The sequence below is a fragment of the Babylonia areolata genome, chromosome 8 (assembly GCF_041734735.1).
Source record: "Babylonia areolata isolate BAREFJ2019XMU chromosome 8, ASM4173473v1, whole genome shotgun sequence".
Lineage (NCBI taxonomy): Eukaryota > Metazoa > Mollusca > Gastropoda > Neogastropoda > Buccinidae > Babylonia > Babylonia areolata.
In genome coordinates, this window is record NC_134883.1 from 17,879,127 (window position 1) to 17,900,246 (window position 21,120).

At 40.5% G+C, this 21,120-nt stretch overlaps 1 protein-coding gene across 1 annotated transcript in view; it reads right to left on the bottom strand.

The window, feature by feature from the left end:
• Positions 1–1,694: 1,694 nt before the first annotated feature.
• Positions 1,695–21,120, bottom strand: part of LOC143285071 (synaptophysin-like) — a 127,714-nt gene continuing 108,288 nt past the window's right edge. The window contains exons 7-8 of the mRNA XM_076592263.1: positions 5,419–5,644; positions 1,695–3,139 (exon numbers count right to left, since the gene is read on the bottom strand). Of these exons, the coding sequence (XP_076448378.1) occupies positions 5,613–5,644 (32 nt within the window). The 3' untranslated portion in view covers positions 1,695–3,139; positions 5,419–5,612. The remainder of the gene's footprint in view (positions 3,140–5,418; positions 5,645–21,120) is intronic.

The following is a 21,120-nucleotide window of genomic DNA, read 5'->3' on the forward strand; positions in this document are numbered from 1 at the left end:
CACCCTCTACCCAGTGTCCAGCAAACAACCCACCCATCAAACAACCACCAAACAACCCACCCTCTACCCAGTGTCCAGCAAACAACACACCACCCACCCTCTACCCAGTGTCCACCAAACAACACACCACCCACCCTCTACCCAGAGTCCACCAAACAACCCACCCTCTACCCAGTGTCCACCAAACAACCCACCCTCTACCCAGTGTCCACCAAACAACCCACCCTCTACCCAGAGTCCACCAAACAACCCACCCTCTACCCAGAGTCCACCAAACAACCCACCCTCTACCCAGAGTCCACCAAACAACCCACCCTCTACCCAGAGTCCACCAAACAACCCACCCTCTACCCAGTGTCCACCAAACAACACACCACCCACCCTCTACCCAGAGTCCACCAAACAACCCACCCTCTACCCAGTGTCCACCAAACAACCCACCCTCTACCCAGAGTCCACCACCAAACAACCCACCCTCTACCCAGTGTCCACCAAACAACACACCACACACCCTCTACCCATAGTCCACCAAACAACCCACCCTCTACCCAGTGTCCACCAAACACACACCACCCACCCTCTACCCAGTGTCCACCAAACAACCCACCCACCCAGAACAACACACCACCCGCCCTCTACCCAGAGTCCACCAAACAACCCACCCCACCAGAGACAACACACCACCCGCCCTCTACCCAGTGTCCACCAAAACAACCCACCCTCTACCCAGTGTCCACCAAACAACCCACCCTCTACCCAGAGTCCACCAAACAACCCACCCTCTACCCAGTGTCCACCAAACAACCCATCCTCTACCCATAGTCCACCAAACAACCCACCCCTCTACCCAGAGTCCACCAAACAACCCACCCTCTACCCAGTGTCCACCAAACAACCCACCCTCTACCCAGAGTCCACCAAACAACCCACCCTCTACCCATAGTCCACCAAACAACACACCCTCTACCCATAGTCCACCAAACAACCCATCCTCTACCCATAGTCCACCAAACAACCCACCCCTCTACCCAGAGTCCACCAAACAACCCACCCTCTCCCAGTGTCCACCAAACAACCCGCCCTCTACCAGTGTCCACCAAACAACCACCCTCTACCCAGAGTCCACCAAACAACCCGCCCTCTACCCAGTGTCCACCAACAACACACCTCTACCCAGTGTCCACCAAACAACACACCCTCTACCCAGTGTCCACCAAACAACACACCACCCACCCTCTACCCAGTGTCCACCGAACAACACACCCTCTACCCAGTGTCCACCAAACAACACACCACCCACCCTCTACCAGAGTCCACCAAACAACCCACCCTCTACCCAGAGTCCACAAACAACCCACCCTCTACCCAGAGTCCACCAAACAACCCACCCTCTACCATAGTCCACCAAACAACCCACCCTCTACCCATAGTCCACCAAACAACACACCCTCTACCCATAGTCCACCAAACAACCCACCCTCTACCACACCACCCGCCCTCTACCCAGTGTCCACCAAACAACCCATCCACCAAATAACCCACCCTCTACCCAGTGTCCACCATACAACCCACCCTCTACCCAGAGTCCACCAAACAACCCACCCTCTACCCAGAGTCCACCAAACAACCCACCCTCTACCCAGAGTCCACCAAACAACCCACCCTCTACCCAGAGTCCACCAAACAACCCACCCTCTACCCAGTGTCCACCAAACAACCCACCCTCTACCCAGAGTCCAGCAAATAAGAAAACACCCAACACCTGTCCCTGGCATGACACTGCAGTCAGTGAAAAGGAAAACAAAGTCCATCATCAACAAAGTGTCACTGACCTTTTAATTTTCACACCACTTTCTGGAAAACAAACTCCTTCTCTCTACTTGTTCATCAACTAAAAAAAACTCAGAAGCAGTCCCATTAGCCTTTTACAGCGGAAGGGCCGAGGAATTCTTGATGTTCACTGTGTCTGGGACTCAGCATGGGAAAGTGGGGCCCAGTTCTCCCCTTTCATTCATCACTTTAAACCTTCCCCAAATCAAACCAGAAAATAAAAGTCCCATAAACTTAAACCCTCCGCTAAAAGCTTGCTACACATACACACAGGAAATAATGGTGCAAGTATAATGCTGGTATAACATGATGTTTCTACTTTTAGAAATTGTGGATATGGGGGAGGGAGGGAGGGGGGGAAGCAGGAAATGAAAGAGAGAGAGAGTGGATATCAGGTAATTCTTCTGGATCAAGTGAATTGGAGAGGGGTGGGGGGAGGGGGGGAGGTTTATGTACATACAAGGTAAGGAAGCAAAACGAAGCAATAGTTCATCAGAGAGAATTCTAAACTGACAGCCATCCTTCAACTCTGGCACCACACAGGAACAGCAGATTATCACTGCTGAAGTAGAAATCTAACTTGCTATGGCCTGGACATACCCTAAAAAAAATATAGATTATCTTACAAGCTGGGGGGAATAAATTTTCATTTTCCATAGTGCTAGTGCTAAGATATTCCTTTTGTCATGGACCAAGTTTGTATGATTGCTGAAGTATCTATCTTGCTATGGATACATGTTAGAAAGCACTGGCTCACATTTACCTTGCTATGACAAATTTTCTGTGACAGCTTTCAGTATCCACCTTGCCATGGGACATGCTTGTCATGGTGCTGAAGGATTCACCTTCCCTTGGCAGGTTCTTAACATGAACAAGTATTTAGCTTGCTATAGACACATTTTTAGGGCGTGTAAGTATTTACCTTGGTATGGGCCATTTTTTAGTGACTATTTACCTTCCAACAGACACTTTTCTGGTGACTACATGTTTACCTTGCTATGGGCCCATTTATATCTTGCCACTGACACAATTTTTGGACAAGTTGTAAGCTATGTATGTGACGAAGTATTTCTCTGGCCATGGACAGTTTTTTTACGCACGGTAATGGTGTGACCATGTGAATGACTGGCAATGCATCAGCTGTGGGAAGTAACAGGCAGTGGGAAAGAGAGGGAACCAGAAGAGCTGGAAAAGAAGTGTGGGGGCAAAACGGCTGGGAAAGAAAGAAACATACACACAACTGCACAGTCATCACACAATGGTCACTATCAGAACTTGGGCTCTGCCTGCCGTTCTCCCTTTGCCACAGCTGGACAAAGACAAGCAGAGCAACAGGAACAAAAAGTTATTTCGGTCTAAATGGAATAAACAATATCATCATCAATTCTGAGGTGAGTTTTTTTTTGTCTTGTCTGTATGTAGTCATTCAAAGAGATTCAGTCGTTGGTTGTAAATTTTCATAATCTCATGTGATGATGGCTGAAAAATGATGGTGATTCCACAATATGGAAACACGGTTCTCACTTTGCCAATGAGCAGCTGTTCTGACACTAATATACGTTTGTTCCATGAAACATTCTAGCATCACACACACACACACACACACACACACACACACAGGAAAACAAAATCACTCTGGATTTTCACATTAACAAGTGAATAATGTGTGTCTTCTGAAGGAATAAAAATAAACTAGTTCAGAAAACTAAACCAGTTCCTCTAGCTGATGATATCTTATTTCTGATAACAACCCAGTCTGAAGGAACACATCATATAGTTGAATTAACAAATGATCACAGATGCACGCCATAGTCAAACCACATCGGTTATGGTACCGCCACTGCAGAAAGCATGTCTCCTTTGAGATTAGGCAATAACAAACAACATCATGTAGACACAATGATGTTAGGCTAGCTCACAAATTACACACGTTATCAAACTTGGTTGCTTTATGTCCAGTTGTAAATTATATTTTTCCATCAGCACAACCTGTCTAAGGGACAACACATGCACACACAGGCTATGAACTGAGGGGTAACACACACATGCACGATGAAGTAAGGTCCCCCCCCCCCCTGCCCCCTCCCCCCCCCCCCCCCCCCCACACACACACGCACGCACTCATGCACGCACACACACAAAAGCCACACCTCTGGAAGTCAGCTGCAATGTCAACAAATACAGAAGAAAAAACAAATCACAACTCAACAGGACAGGTAACAAAAATATCAGGAAAGAGTTTGCCATTTCAGCACACCACTTGTCAGTCATGAATCATGTTCACATTACTGTTCACAGTCCAGCTGTATGCACAGGGCTATGGTCAGGACTGTCAATCAAGTGCACAATGAAAGCTAAAACAAAGTAGAACTCACACATTAACCGTCACAACAACACACTATTTATAAACCAGAAAAAAACCCACAAAAACAACAACAACAAAACCCCAGTAAGGCAAACACAGCAACGGCAAACATGAATCATGTATTGATTTTATCGTCTTAAATATCAGACCCTACAAGCTGCATGATGGAGAGAGAAAAAAATCTGAAATATAGAATCTTTTTTTTCTTTTTTTAACTTCACCTTCTTCTTCTTTCTGCTAAATCATCACATCAAAAGAAGTCACACACACACACACACACACATATATATACATATATACGCAAAGGTTTGTAATCGGTGACTGTTTTCATTTACTATAATTATTGCTTCTATGAGGCCAAAACCAGTGTGTGTGTGTGTGTGTGTGTGTGTGTGTCTGTGTGTGTGTGTGAAAGTGAGAGAGAGAAAGAGAAAGAGCTTTCCTGCCAAGCTCGAGGGATGGTAGAGGGATGTGAGATGCAGAGACACAGGAGTGTCAAAGCCAAGACAGAAAGCATTAAACTGAACAATCCTTTTGACACAAAAACGATCATCATGATAAATCCTTTTCCAAAAAGCTAATATTTCACAAAATGAAATAAAGAACATTTAACTGATTAACACAACTGCAAAACTGATTTCAGACAAAAACTGAGCTGATACTTTTACACAAAATGAAGATTATTCAATTGATAAATTCATGTGATAAAAAAAAATCAAAACAAACAGCAATAACAAGAAGAAGAACAAATCGACCTTGATGATGTTTAGTAAGGCAATATAGTATTTCCTTCACAATTAAAAAAAAACAAAAACAAACACAAACCCAACAGCAAAAGAAATCCAACAAAAACAGGGTGTTAACAGCACTTTTCTTTCAATAAATATACCACTTTTGTTAAAAAAACAACAACCCCCCCCACCCACCCACCCCAAAAAAAGGAACAAGAAAAAGAAAAAATACAAGAACCGAATGGTAACAAAAAAACAAACAAAAAAACAAAAACCAAAAAAAAAAAAAAAAAAAAAAAAAACCCAAAAAAACATACAAACTAAACCAAAGGCTCCTCCACAGCCCTACCACCTACTCCTCACAATGCACAGCTGCTAGCTAGTTTACCTTTATCTTCTGACGACAACAAAAACATCACATCCAAACTTTCCTTCAAGGGACTGGGCTCCACTTGTATCCCCCCCCCCCCCCACCCCCCCTGCCCCACCCACCAAGACTCTACCACCAGAGTTGAGACATCATCATCATCGCTCGTCCCCAATGCCCAGGCATGGGTGGTGGTGGTGGTGCTGGTGGAAGTGGAGGTGCAAGGAGGCAGGGGCAGACTATGGCGATGAAGAAGGGAGTAGAGGAAGGTGAGAAGGAGCGGAGGAAGGGTGGTGGTGGTGGTGGTGGTGGTGAGGGTTTAGTACACGTTGGCTCCACCGGGCGACTCACCTGCAGAGGACAGAGCACGACAGAGAAACACACAGGGGTGAATAAAACGCAACACCAGGAAAGGGAGGAGGAGGAGGAGGGGGAGCTACACGACAGCAAAGCAACATCACTACGAACATAAACATCGGAAGAACCAAAAAAACACCAGCAACAACATCAAGAACAACCTACACAACGCTCGATATAAACATTTCAAATCATGTTGTTCACACCTCAGCCCATCGTACAAGGGCCGTTTCAGGGCTGAAGCACACAGTCCAAATATGGTCATGAACAATATCAATCGATATATCATTTCTGTTTTCAGTGTGCTAGACTTTTGAAATTTTGTGAATGTAAAACGTTATCTTTTTAATGTTTTCTGTCTCATGTAATCTTGTGAGTTTAAAACGCTATTTACAATGTTGTTCTATATCATGCTATCTTGTGAATGTAAAACCCTATTTCAATGTTGTTTTATCTCATGCTATCTTGTGAGTGTAAAACGCTATTCAAATGTTATTCTATCTCGTGCTATCATGTGAGTGTAAAACGCTATTTCAATGTTGTTCTATCTCATGCTATCATGTGAGTGTAAAACACAATTTTAATGTGGTTCTATCTCATGCTATCATGTGAGTGTAAAACACTATTTCAGTGTTATTCTATCTCATGCTGTCTTGTAAACGTAAAACACAATTTTAATGTGTTTCTATCTTATGTTATCATGTGAGTGTAAAACATCTTCATGCTGTTCTATCTCATGCTATCATGTGAGTGTAAAACGCTATTTTAATATTGTTCTATCTTATGCTATCACGCGAGTGTAAAACACTATTTCAATGTTGTTCTATCTCATGCTATCTTGTGACTGAAAAACATTATATTCTTAATGTTGTTCTATCTAATGCTATCACTTGAATATTAAACATTATTTTAATGCTGTGCCATCTCATGCTATCTTGTGTATGTAAAACATTATATATTTAATGTTGTTCTAGCTCATGCTATCACAGGAGTGTAAACGCTATTTAAATGTTGTTCTATCTCATGCATCATGTGAGTGATAGACGTTATTTAAATGTTGTTCTATCTCATGCTTCATGTGAGTGATAGACGTTATTTAAATGTTGTTCTATCTCATGCTTCATGTGAGTGATAGACGTTATTTAAATGTTGTTCTATCTCATGCTTCATGTGAGTGATAGACGTTATTTAAATGTTGTTCTATCTCATACATCATGTGAGTGATAGACGTTATTTAAATGTTGTTCTATCTCATGCATCATGTGAGTGATAGACGTTATTTTAATGTTCTTCTATCTCATGCATCATGTGAGTGATAGACGTTATTTAATGTTGTTCTATCTCATGCATCATGTGAGTGATAGACGTTATTTAATGTTGTTCTATCTCATGCATCATGTGAGTGATAGACGTTATTTAAATGTTCTTCTATCTCATGCTTGTCACCCACAATCCAAATTTCCTTGTAGTTTTTATGAGGGCATTCAATTGATTTTATTGATAGATTGATTTGATTGACTGATTGTTCAGTGATGCGATTCTGAATCATCAGAAAATGATAAAAACACAGGGCTTTTTTGTTTGTTTGTTTCACAGTAAAGGGGTTTATATCGCTGTTCAAATACTTATTTTTCATTCCAAATTCTCTGGGTAGAAAATGAAAAGCTGTAGTGTTGATTGATATGCATACATATATCATGCCTATTTTCAGCCAGACACCAAGCCCTAAGCTCTTCACCAACACAGTCATCTGACTGATATGGATACTTCTACAGCATCATGGTGGTTCTGAAAATTCCAATAAATAGCAATAATAATGCAGCAATCAATACATTCCATTGACAGGAACCAAGCTGTCATCATTTACTTTTCATGACACTCTCTTTTCTTTTTTTCTTCTTTCTGTTTGAGGGGCAAGTATCTAAATGAAACAACTGGATATCTATCAGTGTTCATTCTGGAATCAATTCCTTCATTCATTCTGGAAAGACCAGGACAAACAATTTGCATCACATTACCAACTAATTACATATTTCAACCTTGCAGTACAAAGAAGTCAAACTGACAGTATAAGAAAGTATACATCAGAATAGCAACTCTTTTAAACAAAAAAAACAAACAAATATGCAAACTAAATTAACAAGCATGTGATTTGAAATAAAGAACACATTTTTTAAACAGAGCTGAATCAAACTTTGTTTAACACACACACACACACACGCGTGCGCGCGCACACACACACACACACACACATTCATATTCAACCCAGTCAATATTGTTAAAACACTGCTTTTCATCTAAAAAAAATATGTGCACGAAGTTAAAAGAAAAAACTGTAGACATGCAAGACAAGGTACATCATTTAACTTTAACACCACACGGTCAAATAGTTTACAAATAATTTTGTTTTTTTTGTTGTTTTTTTTTACAACAAGGTAGCAGACAACAGGGCAAAATACACTGCATCAGTGCTGAGGGCTGAAAAAGAAAATACAGAAAATCAGTGAACACAGCCAGGTAGGTGGAGACAATCACAATGATGTAGGAAGGAACACACAATACTCAGAGCTGCAACAGTGCCAATGGGACGAGGAGAATGCACATCAAACTGGCACAAATACGCCGGGAGGCACATCTGTCACCCCAACAACATTTTCACTTTAAGGACAGGTGAGATGGAAAAGACAGCCAGGGGCAATTCTCCTCAATCTGAATACCCGGATGAAGCCAGATATCAAATGTGACTTGATCTGCAGAGAAGTTTAAAAAAAATGAAGCTGCATTCTGTCTTTCCTTCGTCGCAGGCACAAGAACCCACGGTTTGATCCATTCAAGAGAAAAATAACTTTGTGCTTATGTGTTTGTATGAATGTGTGTGTGTGAGAGAATAAGTGTCAGTGTTAGTGTTCCTCTGTGTGTGTGTGTGTGTGTGTGTGTGCGCGCGCGCGCACAGCATTTCTGTATTAACAAGATGTATAACAAAAAGGACGAAGTGTTCTTCATACACGAGATGGCCCGAGAAGAGGCAACAAGGGTAGAGCGATGATCTGTGTTATATACCCTGTAGCTACAGTTTCCATCATTATATATACCCTGTAGCTATCATTTCCTTTATCCTATACCCTGTAGTTATCATTTCCTGTATCATATACCCTGTAGCTATCATTTCCTTTATCCTATACCCTGTAGCTATCATATCCTGTATCATATACCCTGTAGCTATCATTTCCTTTATCCTATACCCTGTAGCTATCATTTCCTGTATCCTATACCCTGTAGCTATCATTTCCTTTATCCTATACCCTGTAGCTATCATTTCCTTTATCATATACCCTGTAGCTATCATTTCCTTTATCATATACCATGTAGCTATCATTTCCTTTATAGCTATCATTTCCTTTATAGCTATCTATACCTTGAAGCTATCATTTCCCTGTAGCTATCATTTCCCTGTAGCTATCATTTCCTTTATCATATACCCTGTAGCTATCATTTCCTTTATAGCTATCATTTCCTTTATCATATACCTTGTAGCTATCATTTCCTTTATCATATACCCTGTAGCTATCATTTCCTTTATCATATACCCTGTAGCTATCATTTCCTTTATCATATACCCTGTAGCTATCATTTCCTTTATCATATACCCTGTAGCTATCATTTCCTTTATCATATACCCTGTAGCTATCATTTCCTTTATAGCTATCATTTCCATTATCATATACCATGTAGCTATCATTTCCTTTATCATATACCATGTAGCTATCATTTCCTTTATCATATACCTTGTAGCTATCATTTCCTTTATTATATACCCTGTAGCTATCATTTCCTTTACCATGTAGCTATCATTTCCTTTATCATATACCTTGTAGCTATCATTTCCTTTATTATATACCTTGTAGCTATCATTTCCTTTATCATATAACCTGTAGCTATCATTTATTTTATCATATAACCTGTAGCTACAGTTTCCATCATTATATATACCCTGTAGCTATCATATCCTGTATCATATACCCTGTAGCTATCATTTCCTTTATCAAAAGGCCTGTAGCTACAGTTATATGATACCCTGTAGCTATCATTTCCTTTATAGCTATCATTTCCTTTATCATATACCCTGTAGCTATCATTTCCTTTACCATGTAGCTATCATTTCCATTATCATATACCATGTAGCTATCATTTCCTTTATCACATACCCTGTAGCTATCATTTCCCTGAGGTATCATTTCCTTTATCATATACCCTGTAGCTATCATTTCCTTTATCATATACCCTGGAGCTATCATTTCCTTTATCATATACCCTGGAGCTATCATTTCCCTGAGGTATCATTTCCTTTATCATATACCCAGTAGCTATCATTTCCTTTATCATATACCCTGTAGCTATCATTTCCCTGAGGTATCATTTCCTTTATCATATACCCGGTAGCTATCATTTCCTTTACAGCTATCATTTCCTTTATCATATACCTTGTAGCTATCATTTCCTTTATCATATACCCTGGAGCTATCATTTCCTTTATCACAGACCCTGGAGCTACTATCATTTCCTTTATCACAGACCTTGGAGCTATCATTTCCTTTATCATATATCATGTAGCTATCATTTCCTTTATCATAAACCCTGTAGCTATCATTTCCTTTATCATATAGCCTGTAGTTATCATTTCCTTCATCATATACCCTGAAGCTATCATTTCCCTGTAGCTATCATTTCCTTTATCATATACCCTGTAGCTATCATTTCCATACAGCTATCATTTCCCTGTAGCTATCATTTCCTTTATCATATACCCTGGAGCTATCATTTCCTTTATCACAGACCCTGGAGCTATCATTTCCTTTATCACAGACCTTGGAGCTATCATTTCCTTTATCATATACCATGTAGCTATCATTTCCTTTATCATAGACCCTGTAGCTATCATTTCCTTTAGTCATATACCCTGTAGCAAGAATTAGCACCACTATGTACCCTCTACCTGGAATTTATAATCTGAATCCATCTCTCCACAAGATTTCTTTTTTTCTTTCCCAGCAGTTCTTTTAGCTCTTATCTCCTCCGAGACAAATTTACAGGAAAAGGATTTCCCCACCCAGCACATGCACACACATACATGTGTGTGTGTGTGTGTGCATGAAATGGGGGCAAATTCAATACTGCAGGCACTGACTGAGATTGTAGTATATTAACTCTTTCCATACGAATGGCGAAAGAGACGACGTTAACAGCGTTTCACCCCAATTACCATCATCAATATGGAAGGCTCTTATACTGAAGACGTGAATGTTGACAAAGAATACCACAATTCTGACGACGGAAGCTAAAGGTTGGGTCATTCAGACACCCACTGGACATTCGAGGGGTCTGTGTAGAGGAGAAGAGAGGACTGGCCGTACTGAGTGAGTTAAACAGCTGTATATATAAAACACACACACACAAAACAACAACAAAACACGGAGGTGTGGAAAGTGATAAGGAAAAGGTGTCAGCTATTTTCATTTGTACTTTTTAAAGTTTCCGTGCACCTATATTCACATTCATGTTCATGTATTAGAAAAATGAATAAAAAGAAAGAGAGAGAGAAAAAAAAAATGTTATAGAAAATAGGAAAAAAAAAAGAAAAAAAGGAGAATGTGTTAACATCACAATCATGGACACATTTTCAAATGAAGGTTAAAAAAAAAAAAGAAAAAAAAGAAAAGAAAGAAGAAGAATCAAAGCATTGATACCGAGCAGACAAATGCTTGCAATGTGGTGATGATCATAATCAAGAGATACACAGACGCAGTACCGTAAAAGTGTGTGGAGTCTAATAACATATTGTGCACAGGCTATTCAAAAAGTGCTGTGCCATACATACACAAGCCAACGATGCAACCAGTCACAGAAACATGACTGACACGACTTTGCACCACACTGGGGACACAGACCAGCATCACAATGAAGAAAGAAAGAAAGGTCAAAAGCGCAAGGAAATACGACATCTTCCATTTCCACAGGGGGTGGTTCTGCACACGTCTAGTCAACTGGAAAACAATGAACACGCATTCCAAACAGTTGCCACAATGCATTAAAATGGCTCTTTCGCTGCCAAAAGTACATCACAATATCCAGCACACACACACACACACACACACCCACATACACATGAACACACACGATGACACGCGAAAACACAAACTACTCAATGAAACACAAACATACACACAGTCACACACACACACACACACACACACACACACACACACCTTTTGTTTTTTTGGACAATTTCAATTTCAACTGTTTTGCAAGAACTGCTGATGTACAATCACACCAACTAAAAAAGTTTTAAAAAAAAGGAAAGAAAAAAACAAAACAAAAACAAAACAAAAGAGATGAGAAGAAGAGCATTTTCATCAAATGTAAGCAGAATCTTTGAGAGACAAGCTTTGTTAGTAAGTAGTTTACATGATACTAGACAATGACCAGGATACAGAAGAATGAAAAAAAAAAAAAAAAAAAAAAGTGACAAGGACTTATAACAGGGTGATGTGGGCACAATAGAAATGGGAGAAGACAAATTAAAATCTGAAGACAAATCATGCTTTTGGAGAAGGAAAAATAGTCATACTTACAGTTCTCTTCTTCTTGCATAGATTGTGTGTGTGTGTGTGTGTGTGTGTGTGTGTGTGTGTGTGTGTGTGTGTGTGTGTGTGTGTGTGCATGTGTGTGTGTGTCTGTGTGTGCCTGTATGTGTCTGTGTCTGTGTGTGAGAGACAGAGAGACAGACAGACAAAGAGAGAGAGAGAGAGAGAGAGAGAGAGAGAGAGAGAGAGAACAAACAAAACAAACTATGGTTTCCAAATCAGTGATCATCTCAGCTTCAGGCATTAAAGTCCTCCGTGTTCTCACCAGCATCAAGTACAATACCCATCTCAATGACAAAATCAAACCTTTTTTTAAAATTTAATTTAATTTTTTTTAACAATATGGAACTTGCAATGATGACCAACTCCTCAGTGACAAAAGCAACCCAATGAAAGAAATCAACAACTGCTTTTGAGATGTTACTAAAATCGTTAAAAAAAAAAAAAAAAAAAAAAGAAAAAAAAGGAGGGAACCAATGGATAAACTCAGTACCCTTTAATCTAAAAAAAAACCAGGAACCAATGGATAAACTCAGTACCCTTTAATCTAAAAAAAACCCACCAGGAACCAATGGATAAACTCAGTACCCTTTAATCTAAAAAAACAAACAAACCAGGAACCAATGGATAAACTCAGTACCCTTTAATCTAAAAAAACAAAACAAAACAAAACAGGAACCAATGGATAAACTCAGTACCCTTTAATCTAAAAAAAAACAACCCAATAACTCGGAAATGCTGGATACGAGTGGATGAACTCAGAAGCGTTGGATCTCCACAACTCTTGAGCTTTCAAACCTGAAATTCTTGCCTCAATGCCCAATGAATGATGAATTCATATTTTAAGAAATGAATAAACAATGAGGCCAGGAGATCAAATGATTAACAAATGGTAAAGAGTGGTAACTCTCTCCACACACAAGGTACATAACTTCAAGCCAATGCTGCTTACGCTACCAATTCAGCTAGTACACAGGTAAATAAGCACACAGGTGCTAGCTCAACTGGTAGCGTAAGCAGCACTGCCTTGAAGTTATGTACCTTGTGTGTACAGAGAGTTACCACTCTTTACTATTTGTTAATCAAGTTGAAAAACCACCGAGGCAACCATGTGTTTGTTCTGTATTGTCCATGCGTTCTGTGTGGCTTGTTCAGGATTAAAGAGGCTAGGCCAGTCTTGAATAAAAAAAAAAAAAGAGGCTAATTTGTGTTTGCACATTTCTTCTGTCATAGCTGCTGTGTGCATATGTCAAATGATCAGTATAAGAGCAAGTCCGGCGCATTCTTTTTTGGGGAGGTGTCTGGGTTTGTTCCAATGTACCTTTTATTTACCTGTGTGCCAGCTGAATTGGTAGCGTAAGCAGCACTGGCTTAAGTTATGTACCTTGTGTGTGGAGAGAGTTACCACTCTTTACTATTTGTTAATCATATTTGAAGAAGGTTGCCTTGATAATTCATGAAGCTGATGCACACTGATGAGACCATGAGGCAACTGACTGACATGACGATATCAACGCTGGACGTGAGATGGATCAGTTACGGGAATGGGGTCATATACAGTGTTGGATGAAAGACTGGCAGACTGACTGACCAACAGACACACAATGAAAGACAGGCAGACCAACCCACTGACTGACTGACTAACAACCTCTCAATGTATTGAAACAAAAGAATTAATTTCAGATTTCAGGAAGACCAGATCTGACCCCTTACCACTTGTCATTAAAGACAAGCAAGTAGAGATCATCAGTGAATTTAAATTTCTCGGACTGATCATTTCCAAACAATTTGAAATGGAAGAAAAATACGGAAAAAATTGTTAAGAAAGCACAACAGCACGTGTACTGTCTTCTGCACCTCAAAAAGTTCGGAATTAAAAAAGAAATCATGGTTGATTTCTACCGAGCAGTCATTGAAAGTGTGCTAACCTTCGCTATCACTGTTTGGTACGGAAACATTTCCAAGGCAGAAGTTGCAGCCCTTAACAGAATCATAAAAACTGCCACCAAGATTACTGGGGCTGATCTACCTTCTCTATAAGACATATATTATAAGCTGCTACTCAGAAAAGCAAAATCAATCAGCCAGGATGAATCACATCCAGCTTTCGGGATTTTCAAGATGCTCCCCTCTGGTTGATGGTACAGAAGTATAAGGACAAAACCCAATTGCTTCCCCCAATAGCTTTTTCCCCAAAGCAGTCAATGCCCTTCCTCACAAATCTAGTATGATAAATAGAATTGTGCCATCAACAACCATCTACCTTAAGATCTAGTCATCAACCCCATCCACATGTAATATGCGGCTTTTGTTCAAACGTGTGTGTGCGCGCATGTGCGCGCGTATGTGCGTGCGTGAGTGCGTGTGTGTGTGTGTGTGTGTGTGTGTGTGCAGTACGTGCATGCACAAGTTTTTAGACTGATATGCACTTGTATGTATACTAATTTCTACTGTATCTGTGTTTGTGTATGATTTTCGATTTATGTTTGTACCTTGTTGTGTACTGTCCCCCCCAATATTCCTTGTGGCCCCGGTACACTTGGTAATAAAGACATACTCTATTCTATTCTAAATGAAAGAATAGCACACTGACTTACTGACTGACCAACAAATGAAAGATAGACAGACAGACCAACAGACAGAAAAAGCCTGTCACATGAGCTAGGCAAAAGTTGTACATGTACATGTATGTGTGTGTGTGTGTCTGTGTGTGTGTGTTTGTGATAATAATGATAATATATTGTACTTATATGGCGCAAACTCCTCATGGATGGGCTCTAAGCGCCTAACATGAAACAGTACATATACAACAGTGCATTATACCACACAATATTTGTGTGTATGTGTGTGTGCATGTGTGTGGGCACACATGTATGATGCGTTTGCATGTGCACAAGACAAAGATGCTAAGAAGAGGAAGAGAGAATCTTCATTTTGAATTTTTTTTTTTTTTGGTTTTGCAGTTTTACACCAAAATGGAGAAATATTCCATAAAAGCAGAATACCTTTTGACATATCATGGTCTGCTTAAAATTCCTTTGAAATAGAATTTGGAGAAATCATAACATTTGCCTCTCACCATGGTCCCTTTGCATTGTGTGTGTGTGTGTGTGTGTGTGTGTGTGTGTGCATGTTTGCACATGTGTGTGTGTGTATGTGTACATGCGCAAGTGCATGTGTGTGTGTGTTCTATTCAAAGTCATTATCAGCTATGACTGATTATTGTACTCGTCACTTTTCCAAAATGTTGAATATCCCCACGCCAATTCAGCTTATCATTTCTATTTCAAGTAACTAAACTGCACTTTCTCCCCCCCCTGCTATGTTTGCATCACAGAAAGATTTATTTTTATTAATCTATACTACAATTATCATTATTATCATCACTGGTGAATTAAAAAAATAAATAATAAAGAAAATCCATGAAGAATCCCTCCTCATGAACAAAAAAACATCAAAGATCTATACACCAGTCTTTTTTTAAATTTTTTTCCAACACGACAGCAGGAATGTTTATTGAGACACAAACAGCATGGCAGTACAGTCGTCAGAACAGCAACACAAAATGATGACACCTCGGCCCTCCACTCCTTTCATCAGTCAATCAAAAAGCAAGCCTGACTGACACAGACCTTTAAAAAAAAAAAAAAAAAAAGAAAGAAAAAAGAAAAAAAGACCATGAGCATACACTGATAACACTTACAGCATCATTGTTCCATAAACATCTGTTGTAATGAAGCGCTAACTAAACCTGTCCAGGAACACTCACAGAAACAGTTACACCAAACAGCATCTTTCTGTTCAATGGTAACTTCTCCAGGAACACTAATTGACACATGTTTCAATGGAATATGGTTAACAGGTCAGCGATAGTTCAGGAAACATCCATAAGCATGCTGTTTGATTAGAAAAAAAAAAGAGAGGAAACAGCATATGTCTCTGCAGTGTTACCCATGACAAAAACCAGCAAACGCCAATGGAATCACAGTCAAGCTGAGAAACGCACAGTCACTGGCAAAACTTCACATCATTCTCTTCTGCAGGATCTGAGAAATAGGGGTGTTGTAATCTAAAAGGTAATGATCCAAATCAAAGGAATATTCATCACAACCAACAGATGTCAATACGCTGCACCTTTTTTTTTTTCTTCTTATATCTTGGTTTCTACAAAAATAGACACAATATCACTGCATAATTCTGGAGCTTTTCATTTGCAGTATGATGATTACTGTATAACTTTCAGTATCAACATTACACCAAGCTTTAACAATACATATCTTTTTTCTATAGGGTCCTCTCATTAAAAAAAAAAAAAAAAAAAAAAAAAAGTCTGAAAAAGTCTGGACACTTTTCACAAAAAAGACGACGTCTTGTACAAAGGCAAAAGGATAATTATCAGAGTGGGGTCTCTGCAACATACCAACAGCATCTAAAACTCACAAAACGCAAACGCTTTGTGGAGTACCCCTAAAGAGATGCTATAAACCTATCAAACATTATTTATAGTCAATGAACTGCTGGATCCCACCAGTTCAAAAGTGATAGTAATGTGAATCAAAATGCAGATATAAGTATGGATTATAAAACAAACAAACAAATTTATCTATTTACATAATAAGGAATTCAATTCAATTCATTCTTCTTCTTCTGCATTTTTGGGCTGCAACTCCCAATCTTGCTCATTTGTATGAGTGGGCTTTTCCATGTATGAACTTTTTTTTAAGCCACCATGTTGGCAGCCATACTCTGTTTTCAGGAGTATGCATACTGGGAACATTCTTGTTTGCATGATCCACTGAAAGGTGATGAGGACTGCAGCATCTTTTACATGCGTATTTGATCTTCTGCATGTGTATACACACAGCAGGGGCTCAGGCACTGGCAGATCAGCACATCTGTTGACCTGGGAGGTAAGAGAAATATCCACCCTTGACCCCCTTGGATTTGAACCCAGAACCACTGGCCAGAGTACACGGCAAATGGGCCATGAAAAAACGTTCACAATGAGAGCAGTCCTTGTGATTTATACCATACAGCTTCTAGATTTTTATGTAAAAGAAAAAAAAATGATATATACACTTTAATGGCAGTTAAAACTTCTGTCATGATGAAGACAGTATCTCAATTAATTTCCATCCAGCAATACAGAAAGCAACAACTGTCAGACTACATGCTCATTCAACTTACAAAAGTCTTTACTTACTTGTTCACCCGTTTTAATAACTCCTACACTGCCTAAACTGAGACTATTTCAAGCACAAACATGAAATGGATAATATACATGACATGCTTTTTGTGTCAGCAATAATTTGTATACAAGACCAGAAAGTGTGTGTGGAAGCAAGTGTGTGTGTGTGTGTGTGTGTGTGTGTGTGTGTGTGTGTGTGTGTGCACCCATCCATAACAGATCTAACATATCACATGAACACAAACAATGCAATACATCCTCTTCAGTATCATACATCCAAAACAACAACTGTAAAAGACTCATCTTCAAAGAAAACCCCCGGAGAGCTATCCATGTCTATTTCCACTATTTTTCGCTCAATCAGTATTCAAAGACGTGTATATTTTACTTTCATCTCCTTCTTCCAACTGGATTATGATCTCACACCTTTGTCCTTCACTTCAGACATGCACTTCAACTCAACACCATTACAGCTGATCTGTTCCTTGTGTTGGTTATGACCACACGTTGGCCTGACAACCACTGTGACAGTGTCAGATTTCTGGATAACGTTACCACTTTCCAGAGACTGGCTCTGAACAATCTCCTGGGCGTTTTCTGGTTTCCATGGGTGGGTTTTATGCACACTGGTTTCCATCACTGGATTTTATACATACTGGTTTCCATGGGTGGATTCTATGCACACTGGTTTTCCACTGGAGGATCTCTGACACACTAATTTCCATGGGTGGATTTCATACACACTGGTTTTCCACTGGTGGATCTCCGACACTAATTTCCTTGGGTGGATTTCATACACACTGGTTTTTGAATGGTCGATCACCGACACACTAATTTCCATGGATGGATTCTATACATACTGGTTTCCATGGATGGATTCTATACATACTGGTTTCCATGGGTGGATTCTATACACACTAGTTCCCATGGGTGGATTCTATACACACTAGTTCCCATGGGTGGATTCTTTTCACACGAGTTCCCATGGGTGGATTCTATACACACTAGTTCCCATGGGTGGATTCTATACACACTAGTTCCCATGGGTGGATCTCTCACACACTAGTTCCCATGGGTGGATCTCCTACACACTAGTTCACCAGTTCCTGTGGGTGGATTCTATACACACTAATTCCCATGGATGGATTCTACACACTAGTTCACTAGTTCCCACGGGTGGATTCTATACGCACTAGTTCCCACGGGTGGATTCTATACACACTAGTTCCCATGGGTGGATTCTATACACACTAGTTCCCATGGGTGGATCTCCCACACACTAGTTCCCATGGGTGGATCTCCTACACACTAGTTCACCAGTTCCTGTGGGTGGATTCTATACACACTAATTCCCATGGGTGGATTCTACACACTAGTTCACTAGTTCCCATGGGTGGATTCTATACACACTAGTTCCCACGGGTGGATTCTATACACACTAGTTCCCATGGGTGAATTTCATACGCATCTATCCACTCTAACCCTGCTGCGGAGGCAGCCACACTCATTTCTTGGGGATGGACACATGCAGCATATCTTTGTTTCAGTAACACACTGAACGCTGATCGTGGATCCTGACAAGCAAGGGACTAACTCACCGGCAGGTCTGCACAACTACTGATCTGGACGATCAGAAACGTCATCACCCTCAAACCAGCAGGTGCTTCTGGGATTTGAACCTTAGGTCATGGTGGATCCCTGGATTCCTGAATGTCCACTATTGCAATCAGCCAACAATCCCCTCTGTATCCCTGGTTGTCCAATACTGCAACCATCCAGCAATCTTCCCACTCCCTCCCATGTACTGTAGCAACAACTCAGTTTCACTTTCAAGGGGGTACCAAAATATGTGAACTGATCCATATACACAACAGCAAATCTGCTGGGGGGAACAAAAAACCCCAAAGGAGAAAGGGCCTGACTAATGCATAGATCCAACACACTGGGTCAGGCCTTGAGACAATAATTAATGTGGGAGGTTAAAGGTCCCACAGACTTTTAGCATCGTCATTGCAGTGAATTCCTATCCACTGTGTGGGGCTCAGCATCAGAAGGTGGGTACCTAGTCCTCCCCCTTCCCCCATATCAATCTAACTCAGGTACCCATTCACACCTGGGTGGAGCCAGGACAATCACAGTGCCTTTCCCAAGGACACAACACCAAGCCACAACAGGGGATCCGTCCCTGACCACTAAATCACAAGTCCCAACACCTTACTGATTCTGCCACCACGCCAATAATTACAACAACAACAACAGAAAATCCCTGACAAACTTGTCAAAAAACAAACTAAAAACAAAACGAACACCCCCCACTCCCTAAAGAGTTTCATGCCTTCACTGTTCTTTCCACACAGGTATACACATGCTTCATCAGCAGTTCCCATGACCTGAACATCAAAAGAGGTGTGCGTGAGTGTGTCAAACGCACTTCATGTCACTCAACACCGCCCATGCCACTGTCTGAATGACATTCCCCTACAACTCAAGCAAGCTATGGCGGCCTTGATCTCTGCATCAAAAGTAAGTCGTTTACAAGCCTGTCAAAGATGTGACAGGTCTTCCATAACTGATGCCCCTTCTAAACCACAGCACCAAGCTGGGAGCCTTTCACTGACTGACTCCCCACCACCCACACGGCTCCCAAAGGCCGTTCTAAAGGTCAGGTGTGTGAGAGAGAACGTCTCTGGTTCCTGTCTGCAGCCCTGCACAACTTGACCTTCAGGATGCCAGCCAACAAGTCGTTAAACTCCGCTCCACTGCTACTGTGTAGTCCACTTTTATACACTTTTATACAGATGTGGTTCTCAGCTATAATGTCAGAGGTAAGGCATACAACACAGTTTAATGACTATCATATTGATCGTTTTTCTTTTTTAAATGAAAGCAAAGAGAAAATGTTGCCAGCATTGCACAGGCACTAGGCACCCATACACACCTACACCAAAAACAATAAGTGCTCAGGGAAGAGGAACACTAACAGGATATCAATTTACAATCAGTTAAAGCAAAACAAAAAGCTGGTATTTAAGTGGAGCAAATGACAGCAACAACGGATACTGCTGCTGGTGCTCCAACAATGAACCAATAACACCAGGCTGAAGTAAGCACTAAATTTTCCTGAACGTGGTAATGATTTCACCATCCTGAGCAAAGCAGTTAAAGGTGATCAAGCAGAGAGCAGATGATGACGGCAAACATGACTGATGCTTGCCTCCATTCCGGCCTTTTCCCACAGTCAAATGCCAACAGGATGCCCACAATATTATTTGCAAATATGTCTCAGTAATTGATCTCCACTTGGTACTGCAGTGCTGTACCTGTGCTCACATATGGAGAAGTTTTGTTTTTTTCCATTATATATATATATATATATATATATATATATATAATACTCCTGCCCCCACCCTCCCTCTCCATTCTCCCTCCTCTGCTGTTTTTTTTTCTTTCTGTATAATGTGATGTTCTTTGTTGCTTGACACAATACATTATCCACTCTCTTCTCGTTTGTATTATTTACTATGTTGCGTAACACATGCACTGCACATCAAAATGTTTTTGTGTCAACGTATCTCCCCCTCTAGCCTCCCCAGCAAACATACTATTTAATAAATAACAACAAAATAATGAAACACATATGC